This window comes from Vombatus ursinus, unplaced genomic scaffold (genome assembly GCF_900497805.2).
Source record: "Vombatus ursinus unplaced genomic scaffold, bare-nosed wombat genome assembly UNPS02014772.1, whole genome shotgun sequence".
NCBI lineage: Eukaryota > Metazoa > Chordata > Mammalia > Diprotodontia > Vombatidae > Vombatus > Vombatus ursinus.
Window position 1 is genome coordinate 21,594,545 of NW_020954550.1, and position 18,242 is coordinate 21,612,786.

Sequence of the window (18,242 nt, forward strand, 5' to 3'; positions counted from 1 at the left end):
TGGGTATGGGGTGAGTCTTGCTTATAAGAGAATTACCATGAAAATCAGGAAAGGATAGAGAGTTTGAGGCTCCAAGGTTTACTTCCAGTGATTAATCCAATTATTCCAATAATTAATCCAGTGATTACTTCATCTTGGACTGGCTGCTCAGTTTACCTTCATACTTTCCTTTTATAGGGACCTAGAAATTTATCTTCCATTCATACTGCCAGAAGTTCAGAGCTTCCCTCCTCTGTGTCCCCACCTTCCTCTTCTCTTATTTTCTCTTATTATATTAAACTCTCTTGGGAAAGTTGAATAAAGGTGCTTGTATGGAGTCTTTGGGCATACAAAGAATGAAAGCAAAATTCATCTGTGTTTCAGAGAAAAAAGAAGGAAGGAAATTAGTATTTATTTAGCACATACTATGTCACTGCTTTAAGTGCTTTACAAATATTCTTTCATTTTGTCTTCACCACAACCCTGGGAGGTAGTTGCTATTATTATCCCCAATTTATGGTTGAGGAAACTGAGGCAAACAGGTTAAATGACAGCCAGTAAGTTGTCTGAGCCCATATTTGAATTCAGTTCTTCCTGACTTCAGGCCCAGCACAATCTCCTATACAATCTGACTAGGTCCCAGCAGCCCACACCAATTATCATGAACATTTTGTCATGGGAGTTAGGCTTATCTTCCTTTCTTCCTTCAGTAACGTCAGTCCTGCCACCTCAGCAGAGTGTACACGACAAGAAGCTGGATAGTGTGTGTACATTTGGGGAGTGGGGGGTGATTCTAGGCAGCTGGTCCCTCCTCCAACAGCAGCTGCTCTCATCTCACCCCCCAGCCTGCATCCACTACCACCCCAAAAGAAAGCTACCTTCTGTCTTTTTTGGCCTAGACCTGTATAAGCCTACGTGGAATGCATACTCTTTACTATTTGTTCAAATCTTTGTTGTCCCTACTTGGTGTGGGAGAAGGAGAAGAGGGAGGCATTTATTTAAGTCTAAGACTAGGACTCCCGAGGGCCCATCATGCTGCGTTGTGAAGAGACTGAAATGAATCAGTCCCTGCTCTCAGAAAGATTATATTCTTCAGGGGACTAAAACACACGCGCAGATAAGTAAATACAAAATACATGAATACATTAAAGCAATTTGTGGGACAAGTCGGAAAGCACTAACAACAGGGAGATTCGGAAATGCCCCATAGAGGAAATGGCACCTGGACCACGAGGCTTGAAGCAATCTAGGATTTTTTTTTTTTTTTTTTTTTTTTTTTTTGCTTTTTTTGATCTAAACTTGAAAGACAAAAAACCCAAGTATTTCCATATACATTTAAGAGCACAAAAAGAGGGTTGTATATTAAACTATAAATCTCTTTCTCATTCTGCTTGCATTTTTAAAAGTCTGCAGTAAATTCCACCTTACTTTCAAAATTGCTTTGCTTGTCTCTGCTTCATCTGAACTTCCTTCTTCTCTCTTCTGTGTATTTTTTAAAGGTTTATTGCTAAACACCTGTTCCTCTCCAACATTTCCCACCCCTACCCCCACAACTCCCAGTTTAAAACAGAGAAGGGAAAAAGCCCCATAACAAATCAACATAGTGAACCAAAATGACTCTCCACACTAGCCATGTCCAACAATGTATGTCTTTGCACCTTAGATCTTCTGGCGACATAGTTGATCATTGTTTTGCTCAGCATTCATGTCTTTCAGAATTGTTTTTCTTTGCAGTATTTTTTTCTTCATATAAATGTTCCTCCTAGTTCTGTTCATTTCACTCTCCATCAGTTTATACTTCCTAGGATTACTGAAATCATTTCTATCTAACTTCTTATGACATAATAATATATCATAAGTTGTTCAACCATTTCCCCATTGATGGACACTGCCTTATATTCCAATTCTTTTCCTTTTTTTTCCCTTTTAATACCGCCTTTCAGATCAGGAATTTTGTTTTGCTTCTAACTATTCACTCTGAAGTGTTATTTACCTTCTTGTTCTCCCAGTCCTGCTTGGTTTGATGTATTTCTACACCAAACTGTATGTTTCAACTCTCCTTTGTCCAGTTCAGAAAAGAATGAAGATTATTTGATGTCTGCTCCCCTTTCCTCCATGTTTAAATACTCTTCTTACACATCCCAAATGTGAGAAATAGCAAGTTCCACCCTCTCCCCCTTCCTCTTTTTTTTTCCATTAGTATCTTCCTTTTGTCTTCTCTTTTCTGTCCTCTTCTCAAACCACTAGAACAGAATAGATCTGCCCCCTGGACCTTTTGTCTTCTTACTTCTAAAAATCTTTTGGAGTCATTAAAATTCTTAAGGTCACGTGTTTCTTCTCCCTTGTTAGTTTTATATATATATGTATATATAGTATAGTTTTATATATATATATATATATAATATTATTTATGTATGTGCATATATAAATAATACTGATATAGGATGTATACATATAGGATATTATATATCCTATAATACTGATATAGGATGTTATATATCCTATAAGGATATTATATAATAAGCTATTATAGAATTGATTGGCCCTTAACACAGTTGGTCTGTCCTTTATGTCTGAACATCTTGAAAAAAGCTCATGATTACACTAAATTTTCTGAGTAGGTTCTAGTGATTGCATGTAGAACTAGTTGTTTTGTACAGCTAACAAAACATGACAGTACTTTTGTCGCTAAGAAGCAAACGTTAAAACCTCTTTTGGTAGATTGTGTTCCTTGTTTCAACCACAGCATAGAATTAGCTACAATAAATTTTGTACTAAAAAGAGGTTATTCACATTAAACACAGAAAATTTATTTGAAAAGATAATAGAGGTAGTGCAGTCTCCTTAATGTTGTATAGGTCAGTTGATTAAACTGATTTAAATGATTATCCTCTATGAGGATTAGCATTTAGGTCAGTTTGGCTGGAATATAGCATACTAAGAGGGAGTAAAGTGAAATCAACTTGGAAAAAGTAGATTGTGCAGTTTGTATTAAGTGTTGGGGATATGAGGAGGAATAACATGAAATAAAATTTGATAGGTAAGTTGGAACCAGATTGTGGATGGCATTGATTGCTAGACTGAGGAGTTGTTGGTTTTTGTTTGTTTATTTGTTTTTTAGTTCAGTATGTAGTCAGAGTAATTGAAGGTTTTTTGAGCAGCAAAATGACATGATCATACCTGTTCACCGGGAAGGACCAGTACAACAGTATTCTGTAGGATGGATTGTAGGAGGAAAATGCTGTAAACAGGAAGACCTGTTAGACTATTACAGTTCAATAATCTAAGTAAAAGATAATGAGGATTTGAACATAGATGGCAGTGATAGGAAATGATAGGTACAACATATGTTACAAAGATAGAGCAGTAGGACTTAGTGACTGCATGAAGCAAAGGAAAAGGACAAATCAAATATAACTTAGAAGTCAAAGGATGGGTGATCAGGAAAATGTGGCGATGCTGACATAGATAAGGAAGACAGGGAGGATTTCAGGATTTGGTAAGGAAAATGAGTCATTTCAGTATGCTGACTTTGAAATGCCAGTGGCACATTTGGGACCATTAGCAACTGGAAATTTCATTCTGATCTAAGAAGCTAGGTCAGGGCTAGAAATGTATATTTGTGAGTCATTCCCACATAACTAATAGTTGAAGCTACAGTTCTTGATGATATCACCAAGGGAAAGAATGTGGAGAGAGAGAAAAGGAGGGCACAGACTTTGAGGCCCAGGGAGTGAGGGAAGAAAGGGGAGCCAGTCAGTCAGTAAACATTTATTAAGTGTCTGCAATGTGCCAGTCACTGTGCTAAGCGCTGGAGAAAGACAAAAAATATTCCCTGCTCTCCTGGAGTTTATAGTCTAAGGGTTATACACGTGCACACAGTTATGTACAAACAAACTATGTGCAGGATAAATTGAGATAACTGACTGAGGTTAAGACTTCTCATGGAAGTTGGGATTTTAGCTGGGACTTGAGGGAAGCCATGGAAGTCAGGAGACAGCAACAAAGAGGGAAAAAATTCAAGGCCAGTGAAAATGCCCAGAGTTAGGAGATGGAGCATCTTGTCAGAGGAGCAGGAAGGGATCCAGTGTCACTAGGTCACAAAGTATGTTTGGGGGGAGTGAGGGAGGCATAAGAAGATTGAAAAGGTGGGGGCGGCAGGTTAGGAAGAACATTAAAAGACAAACAGAAAGTTTTATATTTGTTCTTGGAGGTGATGAGAAACCATTGGAGTTTACAGATGAGAGAGTCACATAGTCAAGGCTATACTTCAGGATTATCACTGACAGCCAAGTGGGGGATAGACAGGAAGGAGGAGACACTTGTGGAGGGACACTAACTGGCAGGCTATTGTAGTAGTCCCAGATGATGCGGTCCTGCAACTGGAAATGTCAGAAGAGAGAAGGGGACAAATTGAAGAGATGTTGCAAAGGTAGAATTGATGGGACTTGGCATCAAATTGGATATGATATAGAGGAGGATGTGAGAGAGAGTTGAGGCGTTGAGGATGACTCCTGGGTGGTAAGCTTCAGTAACTTGGGAGGATGGTGATATCCTCAATAGTAATAAGAAGATTAGGAAGAGGGAAGGATGGGGGAGGCGGTGGCTTCAGTTTTGAACATGTGACATTTAAGTTGACTACATGACATACAGTTCAAGATGTCTAATGGAGTCGTTAGACTGGAGGTCAGGAGAGAAGTTACGGTGGGACAAGTAGATGTGAGAATCATCTGTATGTAGATATTAATTGAATCCATGGGAGCTGATGAGATCACCAATGGGATAGAAGGAAAGGACGACCATGGATTGAGCCTTGGAGTTAATGGATACTACCTGGATGAAGATCCAGTAAAGGAGCCTAAATAGGAGCAAAGATAGAGGAGGCAGACTGCTGGAGAAGACAGGATGGAATAAGATTACATATAAATATAAATAGGATGGCTTGACAAGCGGGGCCACTTTTCCATATGAGACAGGTAAAGGAGATAATGTCACAGGAGTAATGTGAGAGGAGTATAAGGGGAGGTAAAGGAGCTCTCAACAAATGACATCAATCTCTTAATGCAGCCAGATATTACATTAGTTATCTTTGCTGCCATGATCATACGATGCCAAAGTCAGAAGTTAAGGGGATGCACACAGAGCAGGGTCAAGTGAAACCTGAAGCACAAGGCAGTACACTGCCTTGCCAAAGATAAGGATGATTTACCTCATGCTAATATCCACCCTAGGCAGCCTCCTTTTATAGCAAATCGTGTTCCAGCCACACCCTTTCCTCCCACAAGTTATGCTTGTTGAGCATTTTCTCCTTTGCTATCCATAGTATTTTCCTGACCTTGCTCCATGCAACTTTTAAATTTCTTCTAGATTCAGTTCACTTCCTACTTAGTTTGGACACAAGTATAGGATTCTGGGAACTTGCAGGAGTCTAGCTTGGGGTGGAACCAAGATGGCAGAGTAATAGGAACCAATATAGCCCAGCTGCCCTCCACAAAACTCATCCAAACAAATCTAGAAAATTCCCCAGACCCAATCCTGATGGAGAAATCCAGGAAAAGTCACAGTGAGTCATTGTCCAGCCTGGCTTGGCATAGGGTGACAGGAAGGTCTGCAGACACTGGGGAAGGTCCAACCAGCAACATACTGCTGCACTTGTTGCACTTTAGTGCCTGGAGAGAGGCTGTGCCCCAAGGTAAGAGAAAGTCCCAGATCCATACTTGGGCATCATCAGACTAATAACAAGGTAGGGTACCAGAGTGAGAACCAGTTCCAGCTGGCATCTGTATTGCCTACTCTCCAGTTCTGGGTCACAGAACCAGGACAGACTGAGAAGGGGACCTGGACACAAGGGGTGATGTTCCTGTGTAGGGAGGCCTTGGAGTAGGGGTTGAAGGGGTGGGGCGGGAAATGTGCCAAGGAAGGAGAAAACATTCAGAGGCAAGAGGCAGTTGTATGGCTCAGACTTCCAGCTTCTAGCCTAGCCTGCAGGGGAATAATCAGGGCAGAATTCCCAGACCAAAGGAGAGCCTACAGTTCTTTCACTCGGAAGCAGCAATTTCCCAGCTGATAGGGCTGAGCCCAGTAGCAGCTTACTGTTACTCTGACTGAAACTCAGATCAAAAGCTTGCCAAGCTCAGAACAGGGGGACAGCAATCAGATTCTGCTTTGGATCAGACCAGTTTGGGGGCATTAAATAGCTTGCAGGTCCCCAGCCTGTTCTTGAGATTCTGGACTACCATAAACAGTCAGTACTCCAGGAAAGGAGCAGACTCAGAATTCCCTCCAGAAATGCAGTAGAGTCATATCCAAACGTCAAATCCATAGTCAGGAAAGTGGACTGGAAGAATGAGCAAACAAAAAAAGAAGCACACCATAAAGAGCTATTATGGTGTCAGGAAAGCTCAAGACAAAAACCCAGAAGAGAAAATTACCCCAAAACATCTTCAAGCAGAGACTCAGAGAAAAACACAACTTGGGCACAAACTTAACTAGAATTCTTAGAAGAGGTGAAGTAAGAGTTGAAAAATGTTTTTATAAATGAAATGAGAACATATACGGGGAAAAAATTAAAAAGAAATGAGAGCTATGCACAAAAGAATTTGAAAGGGAATTAACAACTTGGCACAAGTACAATACTTTGCCGAAGCAACAAACTCCATGAAGATTAGGATGACCAGATAGAAAGTAATCACTTCAAGAGACAACAAGAATACGAAAGCAGAAGACTGAAAAAATAGAAGAAAATGTAAGATACTGCATAGCAAAAAACAACTGACCTAGAAGACAGATTGAGGAGAAAAAAATTTAAGAATTTTTTAACTATCATAGGCCTGCATAACTTGTGGCCAGCCATTTATGACCCATGGACATGCCAAAGGATTTTGGGTGGCCCACAAAAAATGTGGAGGATGTTTTCCTCTGTGTTTCTCATGGGCCACCTGAAATCCTTTGGCAGGGCAGGTTGTGCAGGCCTGGACTATCAGACTGCTATGATGGGAAAAAAATAGCAGACCTAGACGTATTTCAAGAAATCTTAAAAGAAAACTGCCCAGATCTCTTCACATCAAAGGGCAAAATAAAAATAGAATCCACCAGTCATTTCCTGAAAGAAACCCCAAAATAAAAGTTTCCAGGAACATCATAGCCAAAATCTAGAATTCCAAGTCAAAGAAAATATACTGCCAGCAGCCAAAAAGAAAATCCGAATACTGAGGAGACAATCAAGATCACACATGATGTAGCAGCCAGCATTATAAAGGAGCAGGGAACTTGGAATATAGTATTCAGAAGGCAAAGAATATGTTCATCCATATTTCTTGAGTTTTACTGGGTAAGTTTTTTATATATTTATGGAGAGAGTGAGTACACTGTAAGCATATCCTTGACTTTATTCACTCTGCCATAGTTCCTTATGTCTACCCATGTTTTTCTGAGTTCTTCATTTTCATAAATTTCTTACAGTGAAGTAATATTATTTTTAAAAATTATATTTTATTTATGGTGGCCAAGAATAACTTACTCAGCAAAACTTGAGTATAATGCTACAGGGGGGAAAGGGAACCTTTAGTGAAACAGAGGACTCTAAGCATGAAAAAACCAGAACTACAGAGAAACTCTGAAGATCAAATACAGGGGTGAAGAGAAACATGAAAATTTAAATGTGAATGATAAAAGATTGAAAAAGGGTAAACTGCTTACATTCAGATATAGGGAGATAATACGTGTCCCATCTGAACTGTATCATCAGGGGTTATATAGGGAACCTAATTAGATAAGGTCTGAGAGTGTTTTTGTTGTGTCGTCTTAATAATGAGAAAAGAATAGAAAGAGGGGAAGGGGAGAAGTGAGAAGGTTTGGGAAAAAAATTATCTCATAATTTGGGTGTGTAAGTAGACATCTATTTATAAACAGAGGGAGGGGATTGGGGGAGTAGTTGACACTTGAACTTTTCTCTCTAAACTGGTCAAAGGAAATATATTTTACTTAGTAGGGAAAGAGGAGGGAAAAAAGAGGAATGAGAAGGAGGAATTAGAGAGAGGATAAATTAAGGAACAAAAGAAACTAAGGATGTTCAAAAATATTTATAGCCTGTGTCACAGTAAATTAAACTGAGGGACAAGATTCCAAGCAAGATCAATTTATTAATTAGGCTAGTAGTAACCAATAAATTGGGTCAGTAGCCTCTCTCAGTGACCAAAGATCGTGAGGGCTGACGAGAACTTTCACAACAATAAACGAGACAGCAGAGCAAAATCTCTAGCATTGTAAGAGTTATCTTCTTCTGATTGACCTGACATTACATCATACTCCCAATTGGTAGAAATTTTAATGAGGAGGTAGGTTAAGAGTGGCCTCAGCTCCCCCCATTACCTCCTCCCTGGGAGCTGGGAGTCATTAGGATAGGCTTACTCTACAGATGTGAGTATAGTTTGCAACCTGCTCTGATTAATCCACTTGGATTTGAGTTAAGCAAGTGATGGTTGAGGTTACAAAAGAACTTGAATGTGGGGTAAGTAGGTGATGAATGAGGTTACAAAGGTAGACAATACAAGTGTGGAGATTCATTTCACAATAGAATTGAGTCCTGAATGGAGTTAAAGAGTCAAGTTACAAAGGAGTTTGGATTTACCTGTTGTGGGAGAGTATTAAACCCATAGCAGCTTAAGTCTTAAAAATAGAATTAAAATCAATTTTCAATTTTATGCCCCTTGCGGCGTGGCAATGAATGGGAATCTGAGGAGGTGGAATTGGGGAATGGCAGAATAAGTTGTGCCATGTAGATGTGATGGTGTATATTGTGCTAAAAGAAACGATGAAGGGGATGGTTTCAGAGAAGCCTGTCAGGATTTGTATGGTCTAGAAGTAGGAAAAGTTTGTGCCATGAGATCAGTGTGGTAAAGACAAACAACTCTGAAAGAATTAGGAACATGAATCAGCAAGTATGACTTCAGAGGACTAATAGTGAAACATGCTATTCACCTCTTGATAGAGGAGTGAAGGACTCGTGATGCAAAATGAGAGTTGGGTTTTGTTTTTTGCTTGTTTGTTTTTAATGTAGGCAGTGTGGAAATTTGCTTTGCTTGGCTATACATATTTATAACTGGGGTTATGTCATTCTTTTGTTCTCAGTAAGGGATGGGAAGGAGAGAAGGTGGATTTTTGCTGATTGAAAAAATAGTTTTTAAAAGAATGTTGCTTCACTGTAAGAAATTTATGAATATGGAGAATTCAGAGAAACGTAGGTAGATATAGGAATTGTTGCAGAGTGAATAAAGTAAAACCTCTGTGTGTGTGTGTGTGTGTACACACTCTACAACACTGCAAATGAAAACAAAAAAAAAGGAGGGAAAAGAGAGGAGGAGAAGGGAGAATTAGAGGAAGGATAGCTTGAGGGAGAGATCAGTCCTAAGCCAAACAAACTTTAAGGATATATAAAAATATTTATAGTTCTTTTTGAACTGGCAAATAATGGGAATCCTGGAGAATGCACTCAAATTGGGGAATTAACAAGTATAAATGTAAGTATACAAATGTAATGGAATACTTTTGCATTGTCAGAAATGATAAAGGAAAGGATTTCAGAGAAACCTATGAAGTCTTGTATGAACTGATGCAGGGCGAACAGGATCAGGAGAACAATTTATATAGTGACAGCCAAGCATGATTCCAAAGGACTAATGAGGAAACGTTCTACCCACCTCCTGAGAGAGAAGTAACAGATTCAGAGTGCAGACAATATTTTTCTGGACATGGTCAATATGAAAATTTGTTTTGATTGACTGTATATGTTGGTAATGGGTTTTGTTTTTCTTTCATTCTTAATTGGAAAGAAGGGAGTGTGAGAAGACATATTTTTGCTGATTAAAACAAAATATTTCTTTTTCTTTAAAAGGAGTTCAGTTTGTACCATGCCGTTTCTCCTTAGGAGTAGACCCCCCACCTCAAGGTCTATTTATTATCCCCAGTCATCAGCAGCCACATCTCTGATCCCACTATGGAGCAAAACCAATATCCCCAACCTCAAGCGAGCATTCTTCTGAACTCTGCACTTCATCAGTTTGGAGCCCAGCTGGCTCCAAGAAGTCTTCAAGGCCTGGAGTGGCTCTGGAAATAGCTAGTCAGCTTCCTAAACCCTGATAGCACAATGAGCCCTTGAAGTTTGTTCCCTGAATAGATTGAAGACCTGCTGGTGTTGCTGATGCAATAGAAACTACAGTCCTTGGGAGTCCTCTCCAGAACTCTTTATAGCCCTGGCCAAAGTGGCTTTTATAATAACCCTTCAGCTGGGACAGGCTGCCTGGTGGGCCACCCCTACTTCACAGGAAATAACCACCTATTGGACATCGGAAGGTTTTTCTTCAGTAGCTCACAGGAACAGTTGACACCTAATTGTGATTTTACATTTCCAGCTACTGGTTTCACTGGCTTGGGTAAGGCGAGGAATCATAGAAGTTGATGCCACCTCCTTTAGGACTCTAAGCCAAGTTTTGTCTTAGAATATAACTACATTTTGTTAGTTTGAGGAAGTTTTGACTGCACCTGTCTACAATAAATTTACCGAGGGCACGTGGCTGGTTCAGGGCAGCCAGATAGACTGGCTGTGTTCCTCTTTGATCCTACCACTAACAGTGTTGACATGGGAGAGCCAAGGTAGCCTGAGACTCACTCCTGTTTTACCTGGGGTCCCAAATATAACCCGGGAATAGGGATATAACCAGACCAGCCTACCTATCTCCATGAGTGAGAATGTTGTGATTGTACTGCCAGAGCCAACCAATTCCCACAGCCTTTGCCACAGGCCGTATATTCCTAATGCTCAAAACTGAATTCACATCCATCGAATGTTGCAAGACTCACCTTTACAAAGACTTGGTCCCTGTTTTGTGAAAGGAGGTACCCCTGCCACCCTGAACCTCCTCAGTGGTGATTGAGATGCTCTCTGGCTGCCCATATGATCTGATATCTGCGGGTCTGGGAGAGCAGCCATTGCTAAGTGCTCATCCTAACATCACTCCCTCCCCCTTCAAAGCATGAGTGTTGCTTTGTATGATCTGACCTGCCATGAGAATGTTCCTTATGTTGCCATATCCAGCCATGAGGGTGCCTTTCACTGCCGTGTCCCCTAGGCCAGAGTTCTCTTCCCAGCATTCCAGACTTTAGGATGGATTTCTTGTTCCTCTGTCAACTAGGGCAATATGAAGTAGATTGAAGGAAAGGAAATTAAAGTGATAATATACATATTGGTTCTTTAATCTGTTTCCTTAGCTTTCAGAATTATTTATGTTCAGAGAGAATAGGATCGTTGCCATAATTTAGTCGTGCTGAAGTGTTTGGCTGTAACTTTTTAGGGCTGATAGATCGCAGATTCGTCCGACGTAGAGTTCTGCAGCTTGGCTCCAACAGATGGCTGAATTCAACGTCTTGAAGCTTTTTACTCACATGGGGCCGAGAGAGTGAGGGCAGCAACAGATGGAGGCAATCCCTTTTATTTAATGTTCTGTATATGTTTACTGAATCCAACAATAACATTGCACATCTGTTTGAACAGCTGCCCCTTGATTTCATTTTGTTTGTTGTTTAGGTTTAATAAACATGTCTATAATACTTACTGTCTGATATTTTGGCGAGTCTCCCTCCTTTATTAATTATAACACATCCCATTCCTTTTTTATTGTGATTTGCTTTGAAGATTTGTAGAATGAGTTCATTTACTTATGTAATTATTTGTTGATTCAGTTTATTAATGTAGTCTCTGTTGATTTTCTTATTAAATAAAATAATTCAGAGCTTCTGTAGTATTAGACATTAATTTCCTAACTTAATGAAAAAAACACTTATTTAGCATGGTGCTAAGTGTGAAGCATTTTGCTAAGTACTGGGATTTACATATTCAAAAGCAAAGACGGCCCGTGACCTCAAAGAGATCATATAGTAGTGGGTGAGACTACACATATTAGGGGAGTGGTGGTCGGGAAGAGATATTTTCCTTATAGGTATATGGGTAGAGAAACCCATATGCATGATTGGTAAGAAGGGTATGGAGGCCAGTGGTAAAGAATTTTAATTTTGTGGACATTCTTTCAGGGTAAGGTGATGCATCAGCAAGTGCATTATCGCTTTAATTCCCTTTTGTGGCATCTGTTTTATGTAGCTATAATTGATTATGCAATTGGCAAACTGAGTGAGGACTGTTAAAAGAAGAAAAATGAGGGAGACTCATTTGGTACTTACTTGTAATGTTATTTTCATCTTATTCAAAATGACCTTCGCCTGGGTTTAACAGAGTAAATATACCAAATCCTGTGTTTGCAGGTAAGGGATCTGTCCATTGCTTATTTCCTGGTGATGTTAACATACCTCTACATCGGTATCCTGGTTTTTGCTTCATTTCCCTCTCCACCATTATCCAAAGAATGCATTGAGCAGGTAAGAAAATATGCACCATACACAAATGTTTATACCTGCACGTTGTGGTATGTTTCTTTTCCAAAGGAACTATACAAATTCTATAATACTTCCAGAGAAGAAGATTCCAGTCCCTTGTCCACTCTGTCCTAAAGAATAAACTTAGTATGACCCTTGGCAGGTAGGTAGTGCTGTAGACCAAAAACATTTATTTATTTCCTATGACGTAAATAATTGCACTAAACACCGAGAGAGATGGAAAGATTAAATGAGACAAGGGCCTTCACCTCATGAAGTCACAGCTTCCTAAAGATAGAACACATGCACAAATAATTATACAGAAAATGGAAATTTCATGAGAAGTACAAACTGAGTACTTTGTGATAGCCAAGCAAAAAAGATGTTACTAACTGAGGAATCAGAGCAGGCTTCACGGAGGAGATAGCATTTGCCTTGGCCCTCAATATGTGGGTAAGATTTTATTAGATGAAAATGAGGGGGTGGGCTATTCAAGATTAAGAAATAGTGTGAGCCGAAAGCATAGTGGGAGGAGGGTAGAGTGAGGGGGGAATAATGTGGGAGCATATGAGATGTCTACTTCCAGACTAGAAATGTCTATCAATATAAAGCGGTAAGCTAAAAGAAGAATATTTGTAGATGTTTTCCTACCTGTCCCCAAATTGTGCCCCCACCTATCACCATCATTCATGTTTATTCTTGAGGGAGCATATTAAAACCTTTTTTTAGTTCAAATGAAAAATTTACATATATATATATATATATATATATATATATATATATATATATGTGGAAAACTATATATGTAAAATTCTCACTTGAAGTAAAATATTTTTTATTGTTATTTTTTAGACTGCAGTAAAACCAGTTAACACCATCTTCACCTTTGCTTTTTGTATATTTGTATTATGCCAAGTACAGGAACAAGATAATGAAGGGGTACTTTAGGTTCAAATGAGCTGGTCTTATCGAATAGCAATATCTTCTAGAATAGCTAATTGAAACTGAAAAAGAAATAAGATTAAAGTAATAATTGTTCTGAAGGGTTAGAGAAAAGCCTCGGTCTCCTTTTTCTAAATTGCCTGGCAGGTTCCAGGACAGCCTTGGGTTGTACTTCTGAAAAATCCCTTTAGACTTCACACAGTCTGTGGAAACAAAGGTGCCAAAGTTTATTCGTCGTCTGAATTTTTCGATTGATTTTTTTTCTCTTATAAAACCAGTCTCCTCTTCACTCAGGAAGGGTCTGGCAGGCAGTTGACTGGGACTTTGCTGGGACCTGTTATAAACATCAATTGATGCAAGTTTAACAATACCAAAGATAAGATGGAAGTCATTTGAATAGGGCATAGCAGTATGATTTAGAGTTCTACAAATCCCAAAATTTTTCATTTAAATTCAGTATAGACAATATTCCTATTTCATTTATATTCAAAATATTCAGACTTCTTGTGAAATGCTTTCAAATTATGCCGATATAATTTCCTACTTCCCAAAATCTGCTGCAGTGTTTGCCAAACCCAAAATAACTCTGAATACCAGAGCATGCACATTTGTCTCTAACCAAAAAATGCTGTCTTCCAGACCAATGTCATTAATACGTCATTCTTCTAGTTCATTAATCAGTCAGCACTCAGATAAAAAAGGATCTCACCTTCTCACATTACAAATGCATGAAGCTCTAGATAGTCCCCCAAATTTTAAAATACTTCTAGAATATTTTCCAAAATTGAAATGTAAGAAACTTAAAAACAGCACTAATATAAAATAATCTCATTAACTTAATATGTAAAACAAAAACAAATTGACAGATACAATATTAATTCAGTTAAATGCATTTTGAATCATCTATGTGGAAAATACATTCCATGCATCTGGGTTCTGCTTTTAGTATTCTATGTTCATTACATTCAGAAATCGTTAAAGAGTAGTTAGCACTTTTAATCTTGTAGCTACAATATGTGGCATCAGCAATTACTATCCAGACCACAGATCAGCTGTAAATAAACAAAAAATAATTGCCCCTAATTTATCAAACTCTGTAAAAATTCAAATTTTAAATTGTTCAGTTCTGAATGTTGCTCCATAATTACAGCTATTTTTCCAGATTCATGAAAATACTAGTATATGTGAAATTAAACTTGGAAATCATGAGAAATCTCAAAATTAACTTCAGCTCCCTGAGGGAGGAAACCAGCATTTCTCCAAGGATAATTCATAGCTCCATAGACATAGTAATCTCAACCGTCTCAACTATTCTCTTCTTTTTTCAGTAAAGTCTGAAAAACTTCCTTAAATAAGCATTGCCACCTACAACAAACATGGGCTTATTGTTTTTTGCCATTTTTTTTAAGTTGGCCTAAATTCTGGCAAAAAAAAAAAAATGAGGGCCTTGTATTGGTCCCTGCTTAAGGGAATTTCTGTTCTATGAATCAGAAATTGATTTTAAAATGTTCTGCTTTGAAGAACATTTTTATCCATGTCTCATTGTCTTTTATCTGAAGTTCAAGCCTCTGTGTCAGTGTAAACTGGCCTACTGTTTTACTTTCCTGTTCTTTTTTCTTTTAACTGACTGAGCGTGTTTTCTTGCAAATCCCAAAACTGTATTTCTTCTTCTATCAGTTCACATAATAACAGCATAGCAATAGCTCGTAAGTGTCTGAGACTGGATTTGAATTCAGATCTACCTAACTCCAGGCCCAGCGCTTTATCCACCTCCTCACCTACCTGTAGATAGCAAGCATCAAATCAACTATACTGTAATAAATTGGAAAAGAAATAAAAAAGACAGTAAAAATAAAACAAACCTGTTAGCACGAATGAAGGCTGGTGATAAATTCTTTTTTAAAAATCAATTTTTTACCCACATAGTTTCTGGAGCTGTTGTTTTAAACAGTAGTAACTGGCAAAGGTATCCACACTTACAGATGGGTACTTAGATCTCAAGAGTACAAATTTTAACACCCAGGATACTCGTAGCCACAAACTGAGACATTATTATCAATAATTTTACAAAGACCACCTAGATTTAGACTTCTAGTTTTGTCTTAAATCTCTCACCCAAGTACCCTTTCAAAAATATCAGGACATTCTAAGAGTCAGTGGACATTAAATATAACTGTATAATCAGAAGGGCAAAAGATTCAAGGCTTGCATGTTAATGCCCATGTAGACAGCTAGAATCTCATTCCATCTTCTTGAATTTGGCAATATACTACATGAAGCCATCTGTTTCTGGGAAACATTTTTCCCTGATAATTCTGAGTCAAAAGGATCTTTTTTGATCCAGTGACCCCAGCCTTCTGGTTTTTCCACCAACAAGACACTCCATCTCTCTGCTCCAGAGATTTTTTCCAGCTGTCCCCCCATGCCTGGAATGCTCTCCCTCCTCTACTCTTGGCTACTGACCTCTCTGGCTTCCCTTAAGTCCCAACTAAAATCCCATCTTTTGTGAGAACCCTTCCCTAATCCCTCTTTAGTCCAGTGCCTTCCCTCTGTTGATTATTTCCTAATTATCCGTCATATAACTTTTTTGTATATATTTGTTTGATTTTAAGCTTCTTGAAGGTCAGAGTCTATCTTTTGTCTCTTTGCACCTTCAGCTGTTAGCACCGTGCTTGGCAAGTAGAAGGCACTTAATGAATGTTTATTAACACAGCAGCAGAAGTTCCAAAGCTGCCATGCAAATCCGAAAATCCCTTGAAGTATCAATCAATAAACATTTATTAAATGCCTGAATGGGCAGATGAAAAATTTATTTTGACAGCTATGAAGGCAGCTGAAGCAGGTGCTGTGGAGCGCTTAGAGCTTGGTCAGACCTCAGAGACACAAAGGTTATCCACTTGTGACATGTAAAAAGTTCGAGAGACATAGTTTCTGGATAATTAATCATTTTATTAATACTGCTAGCATATTATCAATAAAAAGATGGTCATTTGGCCATCTTTCTTAGACTAAAATCATGGAACCCACTCAATGCTTATGTGCCCTTGGAAGATTGGGTGTTCCTGAGGGTGTAAATGAACTGTGGTTGGTTAACAATTAATAAGAAGAATGAATATTATAATGAAAGGTGAATATTATAATGAGTGGTATTCTAATGAGGGGCTGGGGGAATATGACTTTGATTATGTCATTTACTTCCAAACTACCCCCTGCCTTGGGCAATCTAATCAAAGAATTTATCCCCACCCAATCCTGAGTAGAACTTCCTGAGTAGGGCTTCCTTGCCTGGGTGGGGTCTGAACACGATTAAGGAGAAAATTAATCCAGTCTCTTTATCTGCAGGCTGGTTTGGCCTAGTAGAGAATAAGTTTTCAGAGAGGGATAAATCCTATGTCTCCCCAATATTAACAATTACTTATTTAATGATAATTTCTCTCACACTGCATCCTGGGCTATCACCAGTCATCCTGACTTTTGTCTTGCCACTGGACTTGAGAGTGAGGCTGACAACTTTGTGCAGCTCTGCTTCACTTAAATCCAACTCACAAGTCAAGACATCACCCCTTGATGTCAGTGGTCCTTTTCATAAATGAAGGACAAACTGCATTAAACACCTGCTGTGTGCCAGACATTGTGCTAAACGCTAAGGGATACAGATAGAGAGAAAATAGAGTCCCTGCCCTCAAGAAGCTTACAATCTAACGGGGGAGACAATGTGCAAACAAATATATACAAAGCACGCTATGTACAGGATAAAGAGGAAGAAAATAAAAGAGAAAGCACTGGAGTTAAGAGGCGTTGTATGGAATGTTTCTTGTCAAGGTAGTATTAAGTATATTTTTTACCCATTGGGAAAGATTTATGCCAGCCTCTAGTCCCAAGGGAAATAGTTTCATCTTGCCTTTCTCAAGGTAAGGTTTGTTACTTTCTTGAGAATTTGACCTCAAAGAGACAACCCGGTATACTTTGAGGTCCACAGCTGAAATTGGCTTAGTCCCAGATCAGGGAAGTGATTTAGGGGTGTTAAAGGAAGAGCTTACACTGGCATAGCTCACGACTTGGAACACATAAGGTGGCTCTAAACACAGATGTGGACAATGTTCTACAAATACCTCTTAGTGAGTGTGGCAGACTTGGCCTTCCTCTCAAATGGTCAGATTCCATGAACCTAAATGAGGAGTCAGCAAAGCCAGGCAGCTCTGATCCAAAATACTTCCTGTAAGGGCATAAAGGTCTTCTCACCTCTGTTTATTTGGCAGTGGAAATCTTTTGAGTAGGGACAGTCCTAGCCCACTGATGGCTTGGCCTTATTGTACATTGGAATCTGAGTCAGAAGGCACCGTTTAATTGTCTGAGGAAAAATCTCCTATGATGTTGTGCATCATGGCCATAAGCCTGCCAGAAAGTTTTCATTAATTCGTCATTGTTCTAAATTAAAGCGTTTGTTCTTCTTCAGGGAGGGGTGTTCAAACTGAGAGTCTGCTCAGGCCTTTGGACATCTCCTCTTGTCATTTTTGAAGTAACATTTATAGGAGCCTTCAGTATACGTCTTGAGACTCCCCCCAGACACTCTCAGTTCTCAGTTCCTGTGACGTACTCCAACACTGAGCTTATGTTTGATCTTACCAGCACAAGCACATGTTCTGCTTCCATGTTCGTGAACTCTGAGATTCCTTTATCTGATCATAATCTTTAATTGTTCCTCCTTCCCTTTGCCTTATGACCCCTAACTTTGCTCTCTTTCCTCACCATGACCTTTGGTCCCTCTACCCTGCAGTTCTTTCCCTGGCTACCACCCCTGTACTGGCTACATTCTCCACTAATCCCTATCTTGGACCCTTGATGGACCAGATAAATTCACCATTATCCTTTTTACTTGAATCCCTTGCTCCCTTAAC

General features: G+C 39.0%; 1 protein-coding gene across 3 annotated transcripts in view; it reads left to right on the forward strand.

Moving 5' to 3' along the window:
* The window catches only part of SLC38A9 (solute carrier family 38 member 9), a 94,095-nt gene that overhangs the window by 60,440 nt on the left and 15,413 nt on the right, over window positions 1–18,242 (forward strand). For all 3 annotated transcript variants that reach the window (XM_027863470.1, XM_027863472.1, XM_027863471.1), the window contains one exon: window positions 12,292–12,405. In XM_027863470.1, coding sequence (XP_027719271.1) covers window positions 12,292–12,405 — 114 coding nt within the window. The remainder of the gene's footprint in view (window positions 1–12,291; window positions 12,406–18,242) is intronic.